Raw genomic sequence first — 27,764 nt, 5'->3', positions numbered from 1 at the left:
TACGCCCCTGTAGTCTTGCTTTCCTATTTAAACACTTTGTGCTTGACAGTAAAACATGTTCTTGGTTGCGGGGTTTGCAGTGAAACCGTATTCCAGAATTTCGCAAATGGTCAATTCTGACATTACTTATAAAATAATAATAATATTTGGGGTTTTACATGCCAAAACCACTTTCTGATTATGAGGCACGCCGTAGTGGAGGACTCCGGAAATTTTGACCACCTGGGGTTCTTTAACGTGCACCTAAATCTAAGCACACGGGTGTTTTCGCATTTCGCCCCCATCGAAATGCGGCCGCCATGGCCGGGATTCGATCCCGCGACCTCGTGCTCAGCAGCCCAACACCATAGCCACTGAGCAACCACGGCGGGTATTACTTATAAAAGGTGACAGTTGCTCCGTACGAGACTTGCAAATTATTTTTTGTCATAGCATGAGCCAAGTGAGGTACACCTCTGCGTCATTGAAAACAATGTTTATTTACAGGTCAACATGATGTGGAGGCAGCACAATGAGCTTGCTCAGCACACCAAATTCTAGAAAAAAAATAAAAGAAAAAGGGAGAAATGACCTTGCATCAGCTGTGCAGCAACATTCCATGAAATGGCTTGACAATTGCTTCAAAACTCGGGATGAGACACTGGCAAACAGTGCTGTGTAAGACACTTCTAAATAATAACTGTACTAAAAGAACTATTGTAAAAGCTACAAAGTTCACAAGGAAAAAAAGAAAGGCAGGCTGGGAGCAAAGGCTGGCTAGAAATGCACATTCTGTGCCGCACTGCATCCTTGAGCACTGATGGTTCCGATGACCGTGTCTGTCCCATTCCCAGCTTCTATGTACAACTCGGAAGTCCTGTGGCCTGGCTTCTAATGCACGTTCCAAGGCAGTCGCTGATCACACAAGTACTGCAAGAAGCAAATGAGGATTTGAAATCACTGCACGTCCAAACAGCACCGTGAACAAAGCTGTACCAAAATACAACATAGAGATAGCAGCAGTGGTATTCTTGATATCAGTTGATTGTTACCAGTACTAGCATCCATCACAATTATATTTGACTTTATACACAGTATGCGATGCTATAGTAAAACAGTAAAACATGTTGTGGGGCTAGTTGGTGCATAGCTTTCAATTGAATAAGTGCCAAAAGTGACGGCACACAAGAAGAAATACAGACAGGACAAGGCGCACGAGTAATGCTATGACGTAGGATCGTTCCACAACTGCGGCAAGTTGTTTTTTCACCCACTTTCATTTCCCTTAATTTATCATTTCTTTCATTAAATTAGTAAGAACAATTTCCCGCCTTGTCCTGTCTGTATTTCTTCTTGTGTGCCGTCACTTTTGGCGCTTATTCAATTGAATGCGATGCTATGAAGGCTTAGAGAGATTTCTATAACCGGTCATATTCATGACCAAAAAAATAATGCAATATATAAAAGAAATATATAGATATGCTTCCCGTATTTCCAAGCAACATTAAGGAGGCCGTGAAAAACTTTCTGAACACAGTAAGAGATGTTGCCGATCTGTACAAGAGGCTCCTGCGAACATATGAGCCAAATATTACTGCACTGCACGCAGCAGGGAATTTACAATCTCTCGCTGAAAACAGCGAAACATCGCTTGCTCTAGCCTCTACAATGTCATCATGCAGTGTCATCACAAGCAGCTGGAACCACCAACAGCTATTGGCTGATTTCATGATCGCGAGAACATTCTCAATTATACATAATTGCTAACTTTGAGCTAGATTAATGAAACATACACTTGTCTCGGACATCAGAAAGATAGAAAAATAATTTCGTCTTTGCACTGCCAGTCTACGCACGACAGTTGTGCATGGCTGCGTCTGCCAAGCGTGGCCTCTGATAGAGTAGCAGCATGCTGCGCAGTGCAGCCTGCCCTGGCTGTCATGGGGTGCCGCAACAAGCCCTTTCACTGCAACGAGCCCTTTCGCCGCAACGAGCCCTTTCACCGCTGAGACACTGAACTTTTGGGTGGGGCTTTGCGCACTTGGCTTCCCTCCCATGTAGCTTTCAGTGCACTAGTGGAAACACGGACAGAAAGCCGCATATCTTCAACCAAGACCAATTGGTAGAATAAGCTGACATCCCCTCATTGGTGCACCTGAGATCTTTGTATAAAGACGGGACGGTGGTTTTAAATTTTGTTATAACAGCATTTAGGATACTATATGTACATCACGATCCCACGCTTTCGCACGAGTAATGCAATGATGTAGGATCGTTCCCCATCTGCGGCAAGTTGTTTTTTCACCCACTTTCATTTCCCTTAATTTATCATTTCTTTCATTAAATTAGTAAGAACAAGTAATTTCCCGTGTTGTCCTTGGTGTTGATGTTTGTTGGCTTCTATGCTGTGAGAGATATATATATAACTTAAAAAAAGCTGCTCTGGATTTGGTTTTAGTGTAGCAGAAGAAAAGAATTGGCACACGTATGAAAACACCTTTACTGATGCACACGCATATACTAATGTTCCCGTCACGGTATGGCCTTTCTGTGTGCCTCATAATTGGATCATGGTTTTGGCATGTAAAACCCCAGATTTTAATTTTATTTGTACGGCCTTTGTCACATCTAACTCTGGAGGGGGGGCTCTAAACGTAGCCACACAGCCTAAAATTGACAACTGCGGACCAAACTTCACTACACAAACACGCCAATGCACTCGTGAGTGGGGGCTCCAAACATAGCCACACAGCCTAAAATTGACAACTGCAAACCAAACTTCACTACACAAACACGCCAATGCACTCGTAAATTCTCATATCTGCATGTAAGAAACAAATAAATTCTTTTTTTTTGTGAAACCTCGGGTTTGTACCCTTTTTATCACGGGTAATTAATGAGATGTAAATTCCATTCAATGTGGTAAACAGGAACATCAACTTGGAAATGACACATGTGGTGGGACAAAAGGTATAAGAACAGGACAGATGCACTTCAGTCATCAGGTACTGTGTATGCCGAGAGATACGGGGAACGAGATTACATGCCACAAAACACTTACCATATCATTCTGAAATATATATAAAGATATTTTCAGTGCCACATCACTGAGTCCTGATGCACAGGTGTTGAGCAACGGCTGTGCTACAATGCTGACCATGCGGCTATCAACAAAAGGATAAACCCCACGGTTTGCTTTTTGAAGATGACACTGCAGTCTTTTGTACGTACGAAAACGATGAGCCAGTGGAACCTGACAGCATGCTGAAAATAGGTTCCACGAGGTTTCACCTTTGTGTTGCGCGAGAGAGCAATCTCATTCTGGTGAAGTTTAACATGAGGAGCAAAAAAACTGAGTTATTCACAACATTCGGAGTTCATTTAAAATTGTTTGTGCTGCCAGGAACTTCAGCCAATTGTGTATGCTCAGATGAAAAGTACGGCGCCACATATAAAGTCAGAACTTTTCAAGAGAAAAAAAAAAATACTGTGCAAACGACAGGTGCCAAAGCACCCTGTACCACCATTCAACCAGCATCTCAAATTACACAACGTAATGCAAAACGTAAACACAACGTAAACATAACGCAAAATAAGCTAAAATCACTGCAAACACGAAGTACTGATCACCTGAAAAAAAGAGTTTATAAAATCATTTTATTTCTATGTACAGTACTGTCCACTATAAAAGGAAACATCCAATTAGTATTGAAAACAACATAACTTGAATGTATCATCAACTTTGCAAGAAATTAAGTGTTTGGTGTGACAAGCCTGGTAGAACTATAACAGCGAAGAATTATCACCAAGGTCATAGTATCAAAAATGACTTAACCAGTACTGAAATACCGAAAGAGCACGAACACATATTTTCAAAGTTTTAGAAACTCTACCACACGCTTCCTGCACATAAAAGGAGAACTTAGCAAGCATGAAGGTTGGAAAACACTTATATTTTCATTTGATACAAAAGTTCGTCTAGCAATGCTGAACCTGACATCGTCGACATCATTATCACATCATGAGAGAGAGCTAAGTTCGCCGATGTTGTGCATATGTATGATAGTGTTGCTCACACACACACACGCACACAAATGTTGTGCATGTTTCTTCTAGTAATGCTTGCATTTGGGAGTGCAATAATTGCAATAACAAGGCAAGCCACTGTATCATGATGTCACGAAGCATCCGCCTCCTCCTTGCCTAAACAGAAACTAATCTCCCTCAATTTCCTTTCTAAAAGTTCGCAAAGAGGTGCGAGGTAGGACTGGGTAGCTTATCTTACAAAATGGGGTAACAGCACACCCACACACAGAAAAAAAACGTAAAAAAAACAAAAACAACGAAGGAGACAGAAGAAGCACCTCACGAGGACCGTCTTTTGACTTCTCTTTTCTATATCATTCAATTTTTAACATTTCGCTTTCCCTCACCCTGTCCCTTGTTTTTTTCCCCCATGGAGGCGGGGGAGCATGAGCTTTACACATAAACACTGTCAAAGAAAGCTGTTGCTACACTGACGAAAACAAGCCCCATTGTTGAGATGGTGGCTCTGGAGACAACTCTTGCTTGACCACTGTTGACCACATCGTCTCCACGTCCCTGTAAACCTGCCTGGTTTGGATTTGTAGAAGGAAGTACTTATGCTGCTGTGTACTGTTGTGTTATACAGCTGTCTTACCAGTACTCACGTATGGGGCAGAAACCTGAAGGCTTACGAAAAGGGTTCTACTTAAATTGAGGACGACGGAACGAGCTATGGAAAGAAGAATGATAGATGTAACGTTAAGGGATAAGAGCAGATTGGGTGAGGGAACAAATGCAAGTTCATGACATCTTAGTTGAAATCAAGAAAAATAAATGGGCATGGGCAGGACATGTAATGAGGAGGGAAGACAACCGATGGTCATTAAGGGTTACGGACTGGATTTCAAGAAAAGGGAAGCGTACCAGGGGGTGGCAGAAAGTTAGGTGGGCGGATGAGATTAGGAAGTTTGCAGGGACAGCATGGCCACAATTAGTACATGACCGGGGTAATTGGAGAAGTATGGGAGAGGCCTTTGCCCTGCAGTGGGTGTAACCAGGCTGCTGCTGATGATGATACTGTTCAGTTGCAGTGGAGTTCAGTGTTGTTGTGCGGGTGGCTACACGCAAGCACCACGCGGTGTCGTCAAAATAGATGCGCGGCTCGACAACACGCCGGCGGAAGAGAGTTATAGCCGTCAGTTGTGGCCGGTGGGGGAGCAGTGGTTTACGGAGCGCACTGAAGCGGTTTGAGTTGGGGCTTCTGCAGTTCAGTTCGTGGAAGCAGTTGCCATGGCTCTGTAGTCAACCCACTGCCACTGGATCGCACCGATGCCAAGACATTCCAGACCAGATGCTTCAACATGCGTGGTTGTGAGAAAAGAGATACGCTGCACTGCAAAGGACTTGTGGCAATGGTCTCAGGATGTTGGAATTCCGGCCAGTGTCACCTTGGAACCCTGCTGTGTGCACACCGCATGCACCCGCAGCGTGACTGGATGAAAGATGGGGCGAGGGTGATGTTGAGGATGCTTTAAAGTACATGCAGGGCCGTTGGAAGCAGATTTGGTGGAGATTTGGCTAACAAAGAGATGATCAAAATGTCATCGTGACGTTTGACGTGCAGTCCTGTGATGTCTGTGTAAAAAGTTTCTATTCTATTGCTTGAGTATTCCATTTTAATAAACAGTTAATCCCTTGCAATCGGCGTCCCAGCCTTGCCTACTGTAGTGCGACTTCGCGACATCCACAACACCTTCAAGTTTCACTCGCTGGCATCGACGCGAATATTAAGTGGCACAGTCGACAGGGTTGTGGCATTTTCCTACTGAAGACAAGTGACATTTCGGTTGCTTGGGCAGAGAGCAAACAGGCGGGGGAACGTTTCGAGCCCCTAAGAAAAGAAATGACATCAATGTCAGAAGGACGGCGCAGGAAGCTATGAGCGAGGCTGCGAGTTGGACAGTGAGCAGCAAGCTCATTGTTGGTGAGCACAGCTGCAGGAATCTCGAAGACATGCACACCACAAGAATGCCGGAGACGTCAAAGGTGGCATAGCAGCGTAGCGCTGCGGAGTTTGAGTTGGCAACTCTAATGACGTGAACCACACGAGCACTGGAGACGTCGAGGGCAGCGTAGAGATGGTAGCGACGTGGACCTTGAGATCAGTGAGAAGCCTGGGAAAGGAACCAGAAGTTCGCGGATTTGTTTTTGCAATGAACAACTGAGCAGGTGCTGTTACGGCGACCTGCCAGGAGCACCACAGGAGGCCAATAGTGTTCCGTGGAGGTAGTGCAAGCGGCGGAGACAAGAGTGGTCAAAGTAGGGCACCTATCTGCTGTCTCTTGGTCCACCATGTCAAGCTAGCGCCCGAGTGATTTCTTCTAGTTAAAGGGAAGTTCACAGGACGTCTCACTGTGGCTGAGTGACATGACCAGTCAGGAAGGCGAAAATGTGTGAATTAGACAGCGTGAGCAGTTGCTCACAAAAGATGCGTTTTAGCTTGAGAAGCTCAGAGTCACGCTAGAGATGGAAAAAAATTAAACACGCTCAAATGCAGCTTCAACCTCTGGTGGATGCACAGCATTGGCAAACGAAGTTGTCGGGGATCAAACTAGAGGAGTATGTGAAAGAACTGAAGGTAGTCCTCGATACACTGCCAGAGGCAGATCCCACAGTGCCCGCATGGTTTAAAGGTGCAGATACTCTAACTGAAACACTGCGAATCCCCAAGGATATTCGTGGAGTGATCTTGCTCCCGTTCCTGAATGAGAGCATATGGCGCAAGCGAGTTGGACGATAATGCGATGCCATACCCTGAACTGAAAGGAAGCATTCTAAAGGTAGTTAAAACAACTCATAATGAGTATCGACATTTATTCCTGTGTGTGAAGAAAGAACAGGGCGATTCATGGCATCAGGTGGCGACCAGGTTGGAGACCTTGTTCTCATACGACCCGATGCGTAGGGATGTCACTACCTTGAAGGTTATAAAAGATCTGGCTATCACCGACAGGCTTAAACGAATATTACCCGAAGTAAGGAGAAGCAAGAATGCAGAATGAAGCATAGAACTGGCTTGTCGCTAGCGAAATTGCTGAGCTAGCTATATGACGAAAGCAGATGCGTGGGCGGAACTCGTGAGCATTTGGATAAGCCACTACATGAAGGAGACAGAAGAGTAGGTGAGACAAGTGGCCAAGCAGGGAATGCAGACAAGAAAATCTCAGACAGGAGCTATCCGATGGTTCCAATACATGAAGTTCGGACACTATGCCAAAAACTGTCCAGACCCTTGGGTAGGGGGTTCGATGAGAAGCAACAACAGAAAGAGAGCAGCAAACTGGTAGCAAGGGCAGAGATAGCTGTATTCGACAGCTTTGAGCCACAGGGAGAGTCAAGTGAAAGAGCAGATGAGCAAGCGGCATTGGAAGCGTTAAAGTGGGTAGATTTGGAAGTTGGAAAGCATTCCATTGAGGCCTGCCTCGATTCAAGTGCAGAAATAACTGTGTGAAGAACAGAGATATTGAGCGAAATTTGTAAAAGTGGGAGTTCAGGTAAAATTAAGTCAAAAGGCGCATTTGGCCAGGTTGTTAACGCTGGCTTGTTTTATGTACCACTGTCTCTAGCTGGAATGGCCAAAGGTGGCAACTAGCAGGTGCTGACTTAGGTTAGGTTTGGTGCCATCAGAAGGTGTAGGTGTATTGTTGTGCGGTGCCGTGGCTTTTGAAGACAGCCTATCACCGCTGGACTGCACCCATGCAGAGATGTTCCGTGAGCGGACCAGATGCCTCAACGTGCGTGGAAGTGTAATAATAATATTTGGGGTTTTACGTGCCAAAACCACTTTCTGATTATGAGGCACGCCGTAGTGGAGGACTCTGGAAATTTTGACCACCTGGGGTTCTTTAACGTGCACCTAAATCTAAGCACACGGGTGTTTTCGCATTTCGCCCCCATCGAAATGTGGCCGCCGTGGCCGGGATTCGATCCCGCAACCTCGTGCTCAGCAGCCCAACACCATAGCCACTGAGCAACCACGGCGGGTACGTGGAAGTGTTTTCTATGGGGGGACTGTGTCTTACAAGGTTGTGAGACAAGAGACCCATCGTGCTGCAAAAGATTTATGGGAACGATCTTGAGATGTTGGAACTCTGGATAGTGTCACCCTAAAGCCCCCGTTGCGTGGCGAAGGCCATGTTGGGGATGCTGCTTTTAAGTACATGCAGGACCCTTGGAAGAGGATTCGATGGAGATTAGTCTATGAGGAAGAAGATAAAAATTGCAGTCATTGTAACTTTTGACTCTTAGTCCTTTGATGTCTGTGTAGAGCATGCTATCACTTGCTTATTCTATGCCAATTGGTTTTGCCCACCGAAAACTTACTTCCACGATATTTCTTCCATCTTCAGAATTCTGAAAAGTAGATTTGTGCAAATATAAATTTTTTGGTTCTAAGCGAAGCCAAAGCGAACAGTAATTAGTATCAAATATTTTCAAAGCGAATTGTTTGAATATTTGTGGAAGCTGCATAAAACCTTGACAATAGTGCCAGATGTTGCCAAATCTAAGAAAGGTCGGTTCATTACGGGTTCATTTCTGTGCTTTGTTCTTTACTTAAATAAAGAACAGGTTCGTTTCTGGAGTCACTTTATTTTCACGGTGTGGTTATTTCGATACTTTCATGCGAAAATGCTAGTTCAGCATTTCTTACAACTACAGCTGCAGAGAAAACTTGTTTACAGGCTCTTGCTAACTCTTGTGCTTCAGTCTACTTAAAGGGACACTAAAGTGAAAAATGTTTTTTTCTGCATCAGTAAATTACCGTTCTACAACACCAAAAACACCACTCTTACAACGATAGGACATTTGGTAAGCCAGAATAAGCGCAAGAACGAAATACGGGTGGCGACGCCTACTTAAGTTGCATACACCGATCCCAGTGAGAAAAGCACAGCCATCCTAGTCCGAAGCAACATTGCTGCAACGCAGCACATTACCATTCAGAGAGGGTGTGAACACGTTCTCTTGGAAATTCACAGCAGAGGCATAGGAAGCAAAAACAACATCTTTATACTCAACGCATACTGTCGGCCCTCCAAGAAGAACCTCGACATAGAGGGCACATTACTCGACAGCAAGAGAGAGGCGGGCAGCCGACCCCTATTGATATTAGGAGATTTCAATGCGCCTCACACAATATGGGGTTACAAATTTTGCTCCAAGAGAGGCAGGGTGCTGGCGAACCTCATGGATCAGCACACATTAGCTCTACTCAACGAACCAGACACTCCCACCCGCATGGGCACAAGTACAACCCGGGACACCACTCCAGACCTTACCCTGCTGAGTGGAACCTTGGACGTGTCGTGGCAGAACACAGGCGTGAACCTGGGGTCGGACCACGATATCCTCAGTATTACGATCAGGGGGCCCGCCTTCAAGGCCCGAATGGGAACAACAAAGATAACTGCCTGGGACAAACTTCGAAAAAGGCAAGCAGCCGATGAAGACGAGGACACGAACAGCACCAAATCGTATGGGGAATGGGCTAAGGAACAACTCGAGCTGGTAGACAAATACACCCAGAAAATTGCGACCACACTGCAGACACCCTGTGTGGACGCAAAGCTTGCCCACCTTTGGGAAGCACGACACAGCCTCACCAGACGCTGGAAGAAACAACGACACAACAAGAAACTTCGCAAACGCATCCATGATCTTAACAAGCAAGCAGCTGAATACGCGTCCAAGCTGTGCAGAGAGAACTGGCTGAGCGTGTGTGATGGACTGCAGGGCACCCTTTCTACCAGGAAGACGTGGTGCCTCCTTCGTCACCTGATCGATCCTCTCGGCAGCAAGAGCGCCACTAATCGAAGCCTCACACGCACCCTCAACAACTATACTGGGGATGCCGACAAACTCATCAACGACCTGAAGGCCAAGAACCTGAAAACGGAGAAGGGTGATATCGCACCTCCCGACTACGCAGGACCTACCAATGAAGCGTTAGATAAGCCATTCACTGACACCGAGTTGATCTCAGCAATCTCCGAGAGCAACAGGGGCAGCGCGCCGGGACCCGATTCCATTACCTACAAGTTACTTAACAACCTCGAGCACAAGGCCCGCAGACAGCTGCTCGGGTATATGAACCGAGTCTGGGAGTCTGGCAATCTTCCACACGAATGGAAAGAGGCAGAAGTCCGCTTCATACCCAAGCCTGGTAAGACACCTCACATCGACAACATGCGACCGATATCCCTCACGTCCTGCGTGGGGAAGGTCATGGAACGTATGGTACTTAAGAGGTTGCAGCGACATCTTGATGCCACCGATCAGATGCCAGAGACAATGTATGGCTTTAGGCAACACCTGGGCACCCAGGATGTTCTCGTACAACTCAACGAACTGGTAATTAAGCGAGCAACGAAGCAGGCGCCGCGAGCGATACTAGCGCTAGACCTCACAGGGGCATTTGATAACGTCACACATGAAAGTGTCCTCCGCAACCTGCACAACACGGGTTGTGGAGGGAAAACTTACAACTACATCCGAGACTTTCTTCGTGACCGAACGGCAAGGATCAGAATAGGAGAGGAGACATCCCAACCGATCTACCTGGGGGATCGAGGAACGCCGCAAGGTTCGGTCCTTTCCCCCCTGTTATTTAACATGGCTCTCTTGCCGTTGCCCAAGCTTCTCGAATCAATAGATGGTCTGGGCCACGCATTATATGCCGACGACATCACCCTCTGGACTGCGAGGGCAGGGTCGGATGGCTGGATAGAAAACACGCTCCAAAAAGCAGCTGACACGATCAACAGCTATGTGAAGACATGTGGCCTTTGCTGTTCGCCTCAAAAATCGGAGCTGACCGTTGTCAGACCACGTGCATCAAGTACCCAAGCAGAAAATATAGAAATCACTTTGGAAGGGAACCGGATCCTCCCGGTACCACAACTCAGGATCCTGGGCCTCCTGATCCAGGCAGACGGCAAGGCAACAGCCATGATTAGAAAAATGAAGCTCACGTCAGACCAAATCTTGAACATGATCAGACGAGTGGCCAACAGGCAGAGGGGTCTGAAGGAATCGGACACCTTGCGCCTCGTTGAGGCCTTTGTTATATCACGAATCGTCTACGCGGCGCCGTACCTGCAGCTCCTCAAGAAGGACGTCTTACTACTTGACGCAATAATCAGGAAAGCCACGAAGCAGGCCCTGGGTATTCCCATACATTCATCCACGACAAAATTACTTCAAATGGGAGTGCACAACACAGTAGCCGAGCTCGTAGAAGCCCACCTATCCAATCAAAGGGTACGCCTTAGCCAGACCAAGGCGGGCAGAAGCGTCCTCCGCAAGCTAGGATGGCAAGAATCGCACTACACCCGCCACGACCAATTACCCGAAAAGCTGAGTGAGAAGTTGGAATGCAAACCACTACCACGCAACATGAACCCCACAAGGCATGCCGGACGACGCGACGCCCGCGCAAGAGCCATCTCCAGGACCCTGGAGGAAGACGACACTGTTTTATATACAGACGCCTCTCTATCGAAACGCTCCACGAGGGCAACAGTCGTGGTCACCGGGCTAGAAAAGCTGGTCACCTGCGCATCAATCTACACTCCGTCTTCGGAGGAAGCAGAAGAAGCAGCGATAGCTCTCGCACTCCTGCAACCAAACGTCACCAAGATCGTCACGGACTCACAGGCTGCATACAAGAACTACAGATCTGGCTGGGTGTCCCTTGGGGCACTAAAAATTCTTGGTAAAGCTACGCCTCCTAAACAAGCAATCGAATTAGTTTGGGTCCCGGCTCACTCCTTAGTTGAGGGCAATGAATATGCTCATCAACAGGCCCGAGCGCTAAACTTCCGGGCCAACGAGGAGGAGGCAAGGGGATGGCAACCCATCACAAATTACAGAGATATAGTCAGATATTACAGGGACGGCAGGAAGACTTTCCCGCACCCCCACCACTCCTTGACCAGAGCCGAACAAACAATATACAGGCAAATCCAGGCAGGATCCTTTCCCCACCCCTGCCTCCAGAACAAAATGTACCCAGAGAGATATAAGAACACATGTCCTCACTGCAATGCATTAGGCACCCTTCGGCACGTCATAGGAGAGTGCAATTTTTCCATTGACCACCCCCCACCTATACCCATAACTAACCGCCCTGCTATCCCCACTCTTTCCGAGCGATGGGAGATCATGCTGTCCAGCCCCGCCCTGGAAGACCAGCTCCGACTGATCCACAGGGGCCAGGCGGCCCTGGAAGCATATGGAGCCCGCGAAGAGGGAGCCACCCCATCAGACGCTTAACGCATTTCAGTTCACAACGGACCAGTAAAGTAGTTTCTCTCTCTCTCTCTACTTAAGTTGCCGTGCCCGGGGGTTGTGACGTCTTGGATTTTGATGGCATCTTTTAGGGCCTACTAATTATATATAACGGTACAGATTGACTACATTGTGTTCTAGAGGAACCAAATATTAAACATGGCAAGCTTCGGGAACCTTTATTCAGCCAATGCGGCCCAAATGCGAAAACATGCTTTGGAATCCCTGACGTCACGCTGACGTACCGGTGCTGGGGTTTCGGCGCGAATACTGATACTTGGACCTTCATTTTCTCATCTAATAATCAAACTATTTTTTTTTGTAATGACTACCTGCAGGGTTCTCAAACAATGCTTCTTTAGTATAAACTGATTTATTGCCTCGCTTTAGTGTCCCTTTAATATACTGTGGTGGTTGGGGCTGTGGGTACGTTACGCGTTTGCCCATCGTGCGTTGTCACGATGCTGTGATGTGTGAGCTTTACTGCACGACGGCGGCAGTTCATACCGTGTTGCACAAATTCAACTTCTGTAAGCACACAGACGAACTTGATAGGCACACTTGCCACTTTTGTTGTCCTCAGTCTAGCCTGTGCGCATGATCTGGGACCCGATCACCGATCAGCGGCAAACTTCCCAAAACGTCTTGCCGTCCACTGCCGCGCCTGCCATGGCTGTCAGGCCTAACCAGCACTGTTTTGCTAGGTGTCGGCCACCAAAGTTTCGGCTTAGTTCTGTGTCGACGCAAATCTATTTACAGAGGCCTTACGGTTCTTGGGAAACCACACGGCTGTTGCGAATAATACGTCTGAATAATCGAGCAGGTGCATCAGCAGACTGTACACGAACTTGTTTTTGCCCTGTCTTGGCTATGAGTTTATGAAGTGACTTTCTCCCCAACAACGAAACTGTTGATTCTGTTTTGAAACTGACCAATTTTTGAGTGTATAACATGCACTAAATTTTTAAAAATTTAGCAGTAAAATCGAGGTGTGGTCTACATGCAAATTTAAACTTTTGGTGTCGCTTCACGGCAACGCAAATATCGCCTCGAGATGTGGTTTCACACTTGCGTGACCCGCTGTACAGTGAAGCCACCTTTAAGACAGTGTTCTCCACCATCAAAGTCGCCAAAGAGGTGGGGAACAGAGCCGGTGGCTGAAGATACAATGCGGGTGATTTGTGCATCCACGCATAGAGGTTGTTTTTACAAAGATTTGGGAGTTGTATGCAGTTACTTTCGCGGGTTATACATGCAGAACTTTCTTTTCTTTCCGGGGTGTTGTGACTGAGGGTACGGCATATATACAGAAAAATATGTATATTCGTTCGTGTTGAATGCTTTGAAAACTACGAATACTAATATTTGAGCAGCAATGAATATTGGATAACAGAATACTGGATTGAATATTCTAAAATAATGACTATTCGCACAAGCCTAAAGAAAAGCATACTGCAGCAGAATGGATTAATAACCGTATTTGCACGTAAATAACGCCATCATGAATTCAAAGGGGTACTTTCGGTCTCTCAAAAGAAGAACAAAAAGAAAGTGCATTATTAAGATTATAACGCAAAGCGACGCTGCAACGAAATAGGAAACGACACATAAAAGCGCATGCCCGCAGAGCTTTATTCATCGCCACTGTGAACTGCTGTCACAAAATAAAGTGAAGGGACGAGTGCGTGCGCAATTTAGTCACTTTCGCTGCTGAAGTCTTTTGTCACTTTCGGGATGAATGGCGTTGTCCTCCACGCCACCAAGGTTACTGGACAGGCAGCACTTCAGAAATGCCCTCGACATAGTCAAAGAGGGCAAAGAATTTCACGCACTGTGTCTGCTGATCTACTGTGCATCTTTGATAACCACTCGCTTCGCAGTGATTGTCTTGTTCAAGGTTGCAATTAATATGCCGTAAAGACACTGATGCAGCCCTAACAATGTTCCAAATTGGGGCAAGAAAAACGGCGCAAAATACACAGTGGCAACGCCCAGCTCGCGCGCTCTTGCGCAAGGTGAATTCGCAGCGCTAGAAAGAAGAAGAAAAAAAAAAGGCGTCATAATTGAGTCACCCAAATATAATGCCAGGTGCGTTCTGACACTGGAAATTTTGGAGAGGAATTCGTTATGTTCGTGCAAATACGGTAATCCTGCAGTGAGTTTTGTCATTTAAGGAATGCGGACTCCATGCGACAGCTCTCGACGGGGACGTCATTGTATGAGAACGTCAACTATTTAACGTCTAGCATATGTGGAAACAAGCACCCTTCAAGACACTTGAAATACATGCTGGGTGCAAAGCACCCAGCATGTATTTCAGACAAGGAAAGAAGTGAACCTGTTATATGCACAAGATACTAGAGCAAACACCAAGACATCTATCTTAAACTAATTTTTCTAATACACCTTACACATTTTACTCTAACTCGCAGCACAGCTCCAATCAAAAGTGTCTCAAGATGTTTTCAACATATTTTAAATATAATTATTTTCATCTGTGCTTTTGATGTAGTTGTGTACACAGTGAAAAAAGGGGTTATCCTAAATTGCACAGGGCGCTGCGTTGGTTGCGACTACTTATTCTCAAGGGTTTGAAGCGTTCGGACCTCCATTTATGAAACTTAAACATTATGTTAAAATTGTCATATCACTGCTGCTTTAACAATGAACCGCATTGTCTATGCATAAGAACAAGTGGTATTCAAAGAGATGTCAAAGAATACATATGTCATGAGAGACACTTACAGTCATTCTTCTGCCTTGCAGCCTTCAATGCCTACGAGAGAGGGAGAGAAATCAATGAACAAGTGAGAAAATACTGACAGTGGCATCAAAAGTTGGTGACAAAACACAATTTACATTATAACCTGCACGGCTGCTGCGCCATAAAAATCCTAAATCACCATCATACTCTAAGAAAGAAATTCTTGGTTTCAAGATGCTCAGTATTGTGCTTCCTTGATTCCCTTTTCATAGACAAACATTTCACTGTGACATACAACTTTTGCTGAAATCAACTAATTTTACTGTTTCGACAACTTCCAAGGATAACAGCAATGAGATCTCACAAAACCAGTAGTGCATGTTACTAGAGTGCGGCAAAGCCGTGAGGCAAGGAACCAACCATACTTTTAATTAACAGTGTTCAGATTGCTCTGAAGAAGAAAACAAGCACCCATAGCAGTGTGTTGCGCAGTTTTGGAGTTTCCTCTACAAAATTACTAGTGGGAACCCCGGTGCTGGTGTCTATGGCACTTGCAAGCATGGCAACCAAGTTAGCATGAGAATGAAGGGCAGTACATATGGATGTGCCTAAACTTCGTCCTTCTGGCTTCAAACGACCTCGCAGCTTTGCACACTGACAATTTTCAACAAAACATTGCCTTATAAGTGTGACAATCTGCAAATATAGAAAGAGGGAGCATAATAATGCCACAGGAACATCAGAAGCCATAAACATGAAGATATTGATTGCAGTTCCCGCTATAGTAATTTTTGTACGAACATCTATGCTGCGCAGCTACAAAATAATGTTGGCGTGATGTCAATCCCAGGGTCTGAGAGGGCACACTGGAAGCTGCCCCAACGGCTTTGAAGTGTGCGAAGAAAACACAATAAAACTGGAGCAGCACATAGCGTACGCTATGTATGTGAAGCAACAAGTAGGCGCGAAGGTTCAAATCAGATTGGCTCTGGATAATGTGCACTTCCAGCGCACTGTAATGGCGGCTACTGTTACTAAAAGGTGGACCAGTTAAATAGTGACATTATACAACGTGTTCACGGGTCTAAGGAAGACACAGACAGACAACCAGCAGATGCCCTGTGCATTTTGTGTTGATGTCAGTCTTCTATAATGTTGCAGCAATGTTTCATAATGAAATGGCCAGTGCCTTTTCTTGTTCCTACATGGAAAATGGATTTTTTTTAGGTGTTTCTGATGCCCCCATTTGCATCTTGCACATTACTGCACTGAGCTTTCTCTGTAGCTACACTATTGGTAAAACTTTTTTCTTTCTGCACGATAATAAATTTAGCTGCAGTTGGCCTTTAAATCGCATGCCAGCTGTGCCGTACAATAAAGAGACGGCAAAAAACAAACAAACAAACAAAAGAAGGGGGGGCAGTACAGATGCAAATAGGTGGGATGTGCACTCACTTTCCTTATGGCCGTCCAGTCTTCCAGGATCTCGTTTTCTCGCAACATGTACACGATGTAGGGCCGTGCATGAAGACAGTCAAGGAAAGGACACAAAACACAAGTGTGCGCCATGATCATGCAGCAGACCATGCCCACTTCAGTACACAGGGCATCTTGCCCAGCTCTCTAAGTACTCCTCCTTTTATCCAAGTGTCACAACCTCGTAAGTTTAAAAGGGTATAGCAATATTCTAATTGACATTAAGAGAAAAAAATGCCACTGGGCAGGCCATGTGATGCGCAGGTTAGATAACCTTTGGACCATTAGGGCTACAGAATGGGTACCAAGAGAAGGGAAGCACAGTAGAGGACTGCAGAAGACTAGGTGGTGCGATGAAATGACGAAATTTGCAGGTGCTAGTTGGAATCGGTTGGCGCAGGACAAGGGTAATTGGATATCGCAGGGAGAGGCCTGCGTCCTGCAGTGGACATAAAATAGGTTGATGATGATGATGAAGTTTAATTTTTCCAGCTTCATCCCTCCATCTGATTGCCTGCTAGCATCAAGCACTGGTGCGGCACATCACGCTGTTGCACAAGCCTTATCAAATCCAAGCCAATGTTTTTTCCTTTGCTTTGCTTACATAATGGACAATACGAAAACTCGTGGATCAGCTCAGATTTGGGCAAGGGACAGAGACTGTCGTCAATGGCGCTGTCACTGTCACACGTACACAATTCTGCGCTAGTAAATTGGCACGCTTTCTGTGGCATTTCACAGCTGATGACGTGAAACCACACTATCACACTAGTCAAATTAAGAACCCTAAATTAGTTAAAAATCTGCAGACACGACGCCAAAAGAAACGGAGAAGATTGCAATAGCACGCATTTTCTTTTAATGCTAGCCCTGAGTGCTAATTTTTGATTGTGGCACACACACGCACTTCCCTAATGATCATTTACCTTTAGACACAGCCCAAAGGCACAAGGAAACTTGGAACAACAGAGATAGCCAAGCAATAGTTTGTTTTTAGATCATTGTTTTAGATCTGCTAATAATTGGTCTATTACCACACGTTAACCAAAATACGTTTTTGTAAGAAAACTTTGTCAGTCTAAACTGTCTTGGTGCTTCTTTTTAGTGTACACTGAGAAATACCACCTCTAGGTGGTGAAACTTGAGCTTGAACAAGCCACTAGTCTAGCTGAAAGTCGTGTGTACCTGGCACACTTACGTATGCAACATTATGTTCAGTTTTAAGCTGGCTGACTACACTTGGTGCCTTGCTTCCCATTCGCAAGCGCACAGGTTGCATTACTGCTTGATTCTACTACACCTGAATTTAGCAACAAATTAATTCTGAGCTAAACAATTCGAACACACTTGAACGTTAGCCACAGAAGCAAAAACGCAAGATTGTGCTCTCCAATAGGATAAACTATACAAAGTGCAAAGGATATCGGAGACGGTGACGGGTTTCTTTCGCCTGTCAGTTGTCATCGAGTCCGTCTTGCGCCGGCTCTTCTTGTGGGTGATCTGTTCACTCCAGAGATCTGCAATGTGAAAACCATCCTCCAGTCTTAGCGCTACAAAATCAGGCTCCCGAGACAAAGAAACGAGATCTGTTTATGAATAAAAGCCAATACACAATTCAAACTTTGTCACTTCGCAGATCTAATCAATTCAGGGAGAAGAAAAATTTGGCTGGTGCGCCATGTTTTGAATGCATCCTTAAAAAAATTTCTTGCTAGCTCGTGCTCCAGTTAAGTGATAGTTTTCACTCAAGAAAGCAACACAGTAGGAATATATAACATTCCTGCTCAAAAACAGCATTTTTTTTTTCAGTTAAAAAATTAACGACATTATAGGGCACAACATGAATAAGATAGGAAGAAAAAAAAAAACACCTTTCTTGCTTTTTGCAAATTCTCACATGTTGACAAAAGCAGTCAACCAGGACACGTTACAATTACTGAATAACAAAAGTAAGGTTTTGCAATTTGTTCTTCCAACTGCTTTATGTGTGTGTGTGTGCAATTCTACTTGAAGTTCCATGAAAAGCATAAAAGATCTGCCTTTTTATGTGTATCTTTCCATACATCAGGTATGAACTTTCATCACCTAAGATAGTCATGCAATAGTTGTAGAGTACCTAAAGCAACTTCAGATAATTCGAACAACAATCTGCGGTCCCGAATAGTTTGCGCGAGTGAGTGAGTGAATGCAGGCTTCAAAACGCCATACGTACCTGACGTGATGTCGATGCTGTTGCGGTCTTCCTCGAGTCGTCTGATCTTATCCTCAAGTTCACACCGGATCGAGTCTCGCAGTAAATTTCGTTCACTCTGCAATATTAGGGAAAGTTTTAGTTCCATTTCACAAAAAAGCGAACTCCCTAGCAAGACTCTTAATAAATAGAGAACAAAGTGAAGCAGCCGCAGAAAAGGGGCAGGTACAGAGGAACACGAAGACAAGGGTGCTGGAAGACAGGATAAAGTCTAATGTAGAAGGCATAGCTTGACTTAGTAGTTCTGCGGAAACCCGCGAGTTGGAGAGAAGTAATTGATAAAGGGAAAATCAGACATCCACCCGTTCGTAGCGTAACCATTCGTTGAAGGCATAGCGAACAGAAGTAGCTTAACCTTTAGCAGCCATATGTCCTGTCCCTTTTCATACACGAAGACATCGGTTCGGTCAGACAGTGGGAAGTGCCCAATACGTGCGCTGGTTTGTTGAGTGTGTTTGTTGCATCACCTTCAGAAAAGTATTTAAATAACTGATAACTGCACCTTGTAGCATTTAGGCAGCATTTCTTTATTGCATTTTCAGATGGTCGTTTTCGAACGCTGCGAAAGGTTTACGTTATTCAGATGGCCGATGAGGTGTTATCTGGCCACATTCGGATGGTCCTTTCCGATTGCTGGAATCTGGATCAGACAGCTGAGAAGCACTCCCAGTATCGCAGTTGGAACAGTAATGTGGCTAGTTTCCGGCCATGTAACCCTACCTGTTCCCATGGTTATGCTGGCAACGGGGTGACGGTGACATTTGTTCATGGTGGCAATTATCATCCACCAATGCCGCCATATGGCACCCACAATGAAAGGAGAAAGAAAAAAACAAGGTAATGAAGCCTCACCTCAAAATTTTGGAATGCAGCAATTTCTTCAGCATCGTACTTCCGTTTGATGTTTTTCAACCTCATGTCTCGCAGAATACCTGTTGGAGTAATACATTCAATGCTGTAGGTTCTCTCGGTATGAGGAAGGACAGCCTTGCAAGAAACAGTTTTCCACACACAATGGTGAACAAAAATAAATGAATGAATGAATAAATAAATAATATTTCGAATTTTTGCTCCTATGAGACGAGCTACTCAAAAAGAGTGATGGTGCGTCATCTTGGACCGGTAGCCTAATACTGTGGAGCCTTTTGGACACTCGCTGTCATGTTATTCGCACCATCTAACCTATCCACAGTAACAAAATTTGCACATTCCAAGAATTATTGGATGGAAAGTGCCTAGGCATAAAGGAGTGCTTCGCGAAATGCGCACATGCAAAGGAGTTCAATCATAACTGGAGAGGTTAGCTTAGCGACAGGCTTGGTATGCTACCCCAGCTGTAACATATAATGAGGGATTAAAGAGAAAAATATGCATATAATGCAAATGCACACCCAAAACATACAAGCATGTATTTATTTATTTGAAGTACCTGCAGTGTCAGAAAGGCGTCACTCTAAGGAGGATACATTGTTATAATTTTGTGAACAAAAGTGACGAAGGATGTGTTCAGTTAAGAACTGACTAGAGGTGTCCTCACTATTTTTAGTTTTCAGAGAAATTTTTGTACGAGGTGCTAAAATGTTATCATGGAAAGGAATAAACCATTGTTTTGCAAAACAGCACGAATTTCTCGCAAAATATTCTTATTTCATAAAAAGATGAGAAAGAGCATTTTAATGACATGCACATTTTACAAATGTGAAGGTGTACCACTCAAAATAAACACAATTTACCTGTAAATTGTGTTAATTTGTAAATGTAAATCCTGTAAATATCCACCACTAGAACTATTGGCCTACGGGAAGTTCAATTTATGTCGGCCAGTGTAGGTCTTTGACAAATGATTAAACCTTGGTTTTTTTGAGCAACTGCCTCTGAGTGGCCCTAAAATCAGGGTTTCTGTTGGGCCATTTTAGCTAAAGTGATGAAGCTGAAAAATATTTATGACAAATTCGCAAAAGGTTGCAAACTAAAGAAATAAGTATGTAACTACACCACATATCTATTTTGTTATAAAATCCCAAAAATTGCAAAATTGCGAAAATAGCGAGAATTGCAACATCTTAGGGCCGTTCAAAAAAGCAATCAGTGCCGATTTTTATGAAAACCTAACACAAAAATTTAAGTGACAATGAAAAAAATATTTGGGACCTGTTTTAAGACTGTCCTCACCTGGGTCCGTGTTCTGAAACGTTTCCCTTCAGCGAAACTATTGCCTTGGCCACGCCTCCGCCAACGGCGCTATGATTGGCGGTTTTAGCAAAACCGGAAAATAAACAGTGCCATTTAGTAGTTCCGACCTACGTCATTTTAGTGTCATAGTGTCAATGGGTGCTCTTTATATATATTGAATAAACAAACACGTCTTTTAGCATCTTCGGGCATTCGGTTGGTGGTGGAGTGTAGTAGAGATAAGACAGGTGGTAGTTTATAGTATCCTTTTTGGTGGCGTCTTACATGCGTTCTTTCGTGGCAATATTTGTTAATTCATTTAGAACATTTCCCACTTCCTTATCCAATTTATTTTACCTAAAGCGGCTGTAACCAACCGTGGTCAGTGCGTAGAACATGTACCGTGGCCACTACACTAGAAAACAACACACCCGAGCGGCTCTGCGCTCGTACGGTGTGCTCTTTCATGCGATGTCAAGCATTCGACAGTGCATGTTCGTAGTGCACGCTGACGTCACGGGTAAGCAGTCACTTGATTTATTGAACGTGACTATCGTGGTGGCGAAACTATCGCACAAGGCGAACGTTTCAGAATACGACCCCTGAACATACCCAGCTGGCTCATCGACTGCACTGGCGTTATCACGCTTCCCCAGGCTGGTGTATCATTCATGTACACGGGAGTATCTCAGACAACAGATGCAATTATAGATCAATGCCAGGTCTGCCGAGAAGTCTTGACAAATTTGCCATACACGCTCTCACGTGCTTGCTACCTCTATGTACCGTAGTAGGAATACAGATGCCGGAGCCCCGAAAACTAAAGCTAAACTCAGTTCACAGCTAAAAAGTGGCAAAAAAAAAAAGACAATCTGAGTCACTCTTGTTAACTACAACAAAAAGAATGAGTTCAGAATTAAATATGAGCGTGATTTTTATTTTATTATTAGAACGATACATAACCTTGAGATTACCATACATGGTTATAAGAATAGGCTAAATTTTTGTCACTTCAAATAATGCAATATGTTTTTGCAGTACTAGATTTACCAGTCCTGTGTGGGTATTCTATGAAATTTTCATAAAAATTGGCGATGAACTTTTTCTTAAACTTCACTAAAATGTCCCAATTTTCACCATTTTTGCAAAGTTGGCATTTTTGGGATTTTAGAACGAAATAAATATGAGGTGTAGTTGCACACTTATTTTTTTAGTTTACGAGAAACCTTTTGAAGATTCCTCAGAAATATTTTTCAGCTTCATCACCTTAGCTAAAATGGCCCAATAAAACCCCTGATTTCGGGGCCAGTCAGAGGCAGTTGCTCAAAAAACCAAAGTATGGCAATTTTTTCAAAGACTTACTCTGGGTGACATAAATTTAGCTTCCAGGGGGCCAATAGTACTAATGGTGTAGATTTACCAAAAAACTTTAGGCACGGTAAATTGCATTAATTTTAGAGTGATAGGTTTTCGAATTTGTAAAATCTGCAAGTCATTAAAACACTCTTTTCTACCTTTAGTGAAATAAGATTACTTTTCAACAAATCCGTGCTAACTTTCGCAAAACGAAGGTTGATTCCTTGCTACAGAGACATTTTCCAACCTCATGTAAAAATTTTGCTAAACACTAAATACAGTTGGGACCTCCCTTAGTCTGTGCTTAGGTGAACACACCCGATAATCCATTTCGAAGTGAATAAGTAAAAGGCATGGCCACAACGACCAACAATATTAGTGAATGTTTATGAAACAGCAAGCAAGAACATGGGAGGGAAAAAAAAAAAAAACATTACATGCTTTGAAACACATTTTGTTGCTGCTAGTGCTATGTTTTGCCAAAGCTGCTGTAGTAGTAAATATGCACAGGGCAAGAGAAATCACTGAAGCCTGCTGATTTTTTTTAGAATTAGTAATATGAACAACCAGCCGGCTGTCTTTGTATAGTACGACAACCCTTTGAAAGAACACATAACTGGTAATAAATGCATCATACCTACAACACTTTTTCGAGTATGTCGTGACAAAGTGACTGGCATGATGCATTAGGCTGACATCCATGTGTAAAAAGCTGTTACCACATGAGCATGACAAACCAACTAGCATCTGCATAGTAGTTTGTCAAACGGAAAAACTAGTCCATGCTAGTTTGTCCCTTTGTCATCACCACACCAACCAAATACTAGTACTACACTATTTCATAACCAGATTTAGCACTCTCAACACCTGAACTAACGAAGGTAGCATGTAAAAACAGCCCTCAGAAGACTGACTTTCAAGCGGTGCTACACTGAGGCTTCTGCTGTAACCGAAAAGCAAGCACAATCACCAGAGAAACACAAAGGGCACGAAGGACACACCTGCGACCTCTATCCGTATCCTCATGTTGTCCTGGAGGTCTTCAAGCGGCTGCAGGTATTCAGGCGCGCGGCCCAGTTTTACCTCTTCAAGTTTTGCTTCGATTTGGTTCGCTCGCTCGAGGTAAAGCCTGCGCAGAAATTGATTACAATCACTTGTGAATGCGGAGAAGTACATGTTACTCGTGACCAGCCTAAAGAGCTTCTTGTTAACTGCCTGCACCGCACGACAACACACGGTGCAATAACCAACAAACTAGACAGTACATATTGCAGTTAATGAAATGCCACGAGGATACAGATGTGGGTGGCAGTAGCAGAACTGGGCACGATGTCTCGTTCCTGTTTCTTCAACTAAGTATATATAAAAAAAAAACCTTTTTTTTGTCCCATTCCATCTAAAGTATGGAATAAAAACAAAACATAATAAAGGCACTATACATTCATGCTTGCACTGTTTTTTCTGGATTTACACCACCAACTGAGTAACACACAGCCTTTTCGTTGCATTCATAGATGCGCGCACTGTCTATAAACCCAATGTAACCGTTCCGAACTCCCCTGAACAGTTTTGCTATAAAGGCTCAAGAATTCCCACATCAGAGGGAAGAAATGTGATGTGCCTTGTCTTGTACACGAGCACGATGTGATGGATATACATAAACACGAATATAAGTTCTCAGTGCAAATAGGGACTCATGATCAAAACTGCCCAGTTTTGGTGCAGCTTGTTTACCTTTACATTTTTCTTTTCTTTTTGTGTATTTATGCAGGCAGGCCTCCCAAACAAAACTATTATGAAGTTATTATGAAGTATTATGAACTATTATGACTTTTCCTCAGCATAAAAGCCTGAGATTTCATATTCAACAAACCAAATAAGCTAGGTACCGCCCACTGCCCGAATAAGAACAGTAGTTCATAAACGAAAGCACAAAGAACTTATTTCTTGAAATACCAGACATACAAATAGCGCGTCAAAACATCACGGGTACAGAGCAAACGACTTCATATTGGAAGGGACAGGCTGTCAGCACTATGTTACACTTTCGGGTGATGGCAAGCAGCTAATGACTTTGTAGAGTGAACTGATCCAGCACTGACGTCATTGCTGGCTGCAGGCAGCAAGGTGTTTGGAGAAATGCTGACCAAGTTGTCCGTTTCCCGTTTTTGCAGGTGTTCTGTCCAAGCTTCACATGAAGAAGGCTATATCCCATTTTATTGGATGCACAGTCTACAATTTAATAACAACTGCTTTGCCCTATAGCCAAAGGGAAGCGCAGTTGTGAGCAGGAGTATTGGCTGGCACACATTCGTTGGAAATTATCATGCGGGAGTTTATTTTTCTCTGAGTTCACTTGGTGCGTCTTGAACAAGGAAAAAAATCCTGGAAAAGGTGTAAAGCAGTATACTACAATCTACCACAGTTACAGGGCAGAAACATGAATGAGAAAAGTATCACGGTGAAAGGATTAGAAAGAAAAAAATACTGTTTCATTAGGACACTGAAATTTCATGCTTTTATTACTTCTAGTGGTACAGAGCCCTACATTTCAGCAATAATTTCCAGCCGATACTGCTTCACAACAAATGTTTTGAATTGAGGGATGTGTTAATGTTATGGCAGGCCATATGTATGGTTACAAGGGATCGCCTTCTGAACAAGGACGTAGAAAGAAGGCGCTTATGTTTATGTCGTCAGTAACTATAATACTTTTTAGCTGACAAATAGATCAAATGGCCTTATTTGCAAGCATAGAGAACTTCCCCTGTAAATGCTTTGTTCACAGTGAAGCTCTCTTCTGTAGCCACATCCAAACGACAGAGATTCAGAGGAAGATGGCAACTTGAAGCTATCAACGGTGGTCAAACAAGGATTCAGAGGAAGATGGCAACTTGAAGCAATCAACAGTGGTCAAACAAGGAGTGCATCTGGCAGGAGCTGTTTCAACACAAAATAATATGTTTTCATTAGCAGTTGTTTTAAAGTCAGCTACCTACTCCACACAGTTGGTGCTCGCAAGACAAGTTTCCTGGCTCAACCACTGCTGCTCATTCGTAGCCACATGTGTCACAAGCTGTTGATGTTTTTCGGCGCCCAGCTTTCTTCCAATCAAAACCGACTCTCAAAACAAACTGGGAACACTGGAAGTTCACTTACTGTTCCTTGAGGTGCATGAACTGTCGCTCGAGGTCAGCCATGTCGTCGATGCACTCCGATCGCCTCCTCTCGCAATCTTCTTCGTCCATTTCTGCGTGTCATTTTTCAACATGTTGTGAGTGCACGATTACACCGAGGCATTGCGACATCACTGTAAGCACTCCTCATTTGATAGGGAGAGCACTGCATATGATGTCCTGGTAATCGATTGAGGCTTGCATTGTGGCGAGTCGGAATTAGATTTATGTTAAGTAGCAGTGCACTGCTATGTAAAAGTGAACTTAATCTCCCACACTTAGTAGTGACAGTACTACACATAACATCCTGGTGATCTATGAAGGTTTAGCAGAACTTGTCCTTGGTCTAGTTCATTCATAGTGAAAGCAATGACCACAGCGTTAAAAAGAGCACGAGAAAGGTGACAAGATGAACAATGCTCTTGCAGCGTTCATCTTGTCGCCTTTCTTTTGTCTGTCTTGACAGCATGGTTATTGCGTTATGGTTACTGCTTTATGATTAAGGTCTGTGTCATGGCTTGATACAACTTATACCAGAAAGTGTCAGGTAAACGTGCTGTTTTGCACTGACCAAAGTAGAACAATATTCAGGATGGGAAACGCAATGCGTAGAGTGCTCCATGTGGTGCTGTCCCCCTGAATTCGTTCCTGTATTGCTTTTGTACAAAACAGCACGTTTGTCTGAAATAGTATATAACCAACTGGCTCCCAATTGCAGCTTTACCAGTAAGCGCTTACTCGTGTAGGCTTCTTGTTCTCTTCCAAGTAACAACGCAGCACCGCTTTACACTAACCCCAGTAAATCTGACCTTAAAGAAGTAATCCCACGTGTTTATTCACTGGGCAGGTAGAACCATGACGCACCTTGCTTCATATGAACTCTTTGTGCTACTTCTGACGATTCGAACAGCGCTAAGCACCGAGGTGTGATGTACCCCTGTTGTGCGGGCAGTGTCCATATTAGTTCGGATTCGACCTGCATTGAATTCTCCAGGCTTAATGAAGGCACGCTGCGTGGCCGAATACAGCAGCACGTATCGACCTGCATCGACTCGAGCATGTTCGAATATTCCCGTGTTACAAGGTTACAATGGAATTACATTACAACGCTCGTGCTCGTTCGCTCAGTGTTTCGTCGTCGTTTCGAAGTGCGTTGCCTTATTCCATTACGACTAACCAAGCAGCCCCCCAGTACGTCTTGAGCAAGGTAACATAGGTTTCGCATGTGACACGTTATCGAGCCCGGTCGTGATCGAATTTCTCGACGGCGGTTGGCTCCTTTGCGCAAGCTGCGAAACGGCCAGCCAATCACGATCGAGAAATCCAATCCCGATCGCGCTCGAAAGTGTCCTGTGATGTGAGATGCTTACGCTGGCTAATCAAGAAGTTAATAATGACTTCAACCAAAATGTGCTATTTATTACGCCCGACGTCGGGGCCAACTCGGCTCCTTCCACGGGAATGAAACGACGGATAGCGGAGGGGTGCAGCAAGCTCTATGAAAGTTCTTCGTATGCGTGCAACCAGAATTCGTCTGTCACCGTGATCTTTCAAGAAATCAGCTCTCTTACACCTGCAACGAGCAGCCAAACGCTAAAGCCACCGCTGCTTCTCGTGAAGTAATCACAGACGCTTCCATCGCTGAACCAAACGGAATAAATCTCGCTACTTCAGGATGAAGGACGAGCTCTCCGCTGAACTAAATGCCAAGCAGAGGGCATGATCTCGTCGCAATAAAAGGCGCTTTGTGTTCGTCGGTTCTCCACGACATTGCCGCCCTTTTCAAAAACGGCCAGCTGACGGTGGAGGCGGCGCGCGGGAACTCACCGGAGCTGTCATCCTCTTCGGATCCGGACGACGAGTCCGAGTCATCGTTGCTCGTCTTGTCACTTTCTGGCGTCTCCTGGTCCATCTCTTCGCCCTCGCTGTCATTGTTGCACTCTTTGACGCTCGGCATGTCGATAAACTTGGGCCTCGACGAGGCACCACCGCTAGCGCGTCAGGGTCCGAAGCACAACAACCACGCCAGCCACAGGCAACGCCACCGACGCGGACGCCGGGGCTATCGCCGATCTCGTAACGAAACAGCCAGAAATCGTTCGTGTTGGTCGGGCTGCTTGGATGCGACGACGAACCGAACAGAACAAACGCGGAGGACAGGTTCACGCGCTGCACGTTGGCCGATGAGGAAGAAGAAAACATACATAGGCACGCGCACAACACGAGCGAGACCGCGAGGCGAGACGCCGTAATGAACGCGAAAAAGGATCCAACC

General features: G+C 44.6%; 1 protein-coding gene across 3 annotated transcripts; it reads right to left on the bottom strand.

The window, feature by feature from the left end:
• Positions 1-456: 456 nt before the first annotated feature.
• Positions 457-27,764, bottom strand: Brms1 (breast cancer metastasis-suppressor 1-like protein). 3 transcript variants are annotated; one of them, XM_065436621.2, is made up of 10 exons: positions 27,317-27,760; positions 25,473-25,563; positions 23,315-23,442; positions 19,638-19,717; positions 18,747-18,843; positions 17,959-18,051; positions 16,514-16,578; positions 15,100-15,130; positions 8,389-8,418; positions 457-909 (listed from the first exon to the last, which is right to left on the bottom strand). In XM_065436621.2, coding segments are annotated over exons 1-9 (717 nt in total). In that variant the 5' UTR covers positions 27,447-27,760; the 3' UTR covers positions 457-909; positions 8,389-8,416. The 3 variants fall into 3 exon arrangements, with proteins under 3 accessions (XP_065292693.1, XP_065292692.1, XP_065292691.1); XM_065436620.2 differs by lacking the exon at positions 8,389-8,418; XM_065436619.2 differs by lacking the exons at positions 457-909; positions 8,389-8,418 and adding an exon at positions 14,274-14,383 and having other exon boundaries at positions 27,317-27,764.

This window comes from Dermacentor albipictus, chromosome 7 (assembly GCF_038994185.2).
Source record: "Dermacentor albipictus isolate Rhodes 1998 colony chromosome 7, USDA_Dalb.pri_finalv2, whole genome shotgun sequence".
Classification (NCBI taxonomy): domain Eukaryota; kingdom Metazoa; phylum Arthropoda; class Arachnida; order Ixodida; family Ixodidae; genus Dermacentor; species Dermacentor albipictus.
The sequence above is the reverse complement of the archived record's forward strand: the minus strand, read 5'-3'. Positions and strand labels throughout refer to the sequence as shown.

Bases quoted from the DNA above. Each gene is read 5' to 3' on its own strand.
- Brms1 (XM_065436619.2), bottom strand. From the start codon at position 27,446: ATGCCGAGCGTCAAAGAGTGCAACAATGACAGCGAGGGCGAAGAGATG. The intron at 19,718-23,314 runs GTGTGTCCTTCG...TTACTCCAACAG, and splicing joins GATACGGATAGAGGTCGCAG to GTATTCTGCGAGACATGAGG. The intron at 18,844-19,637 runs GTGAGGCTTCAT...CTAATATTGCAG, and splicing joins CTGCATTCCAAAATTTTGAG to AGTGAACGAAATTTACTGCG.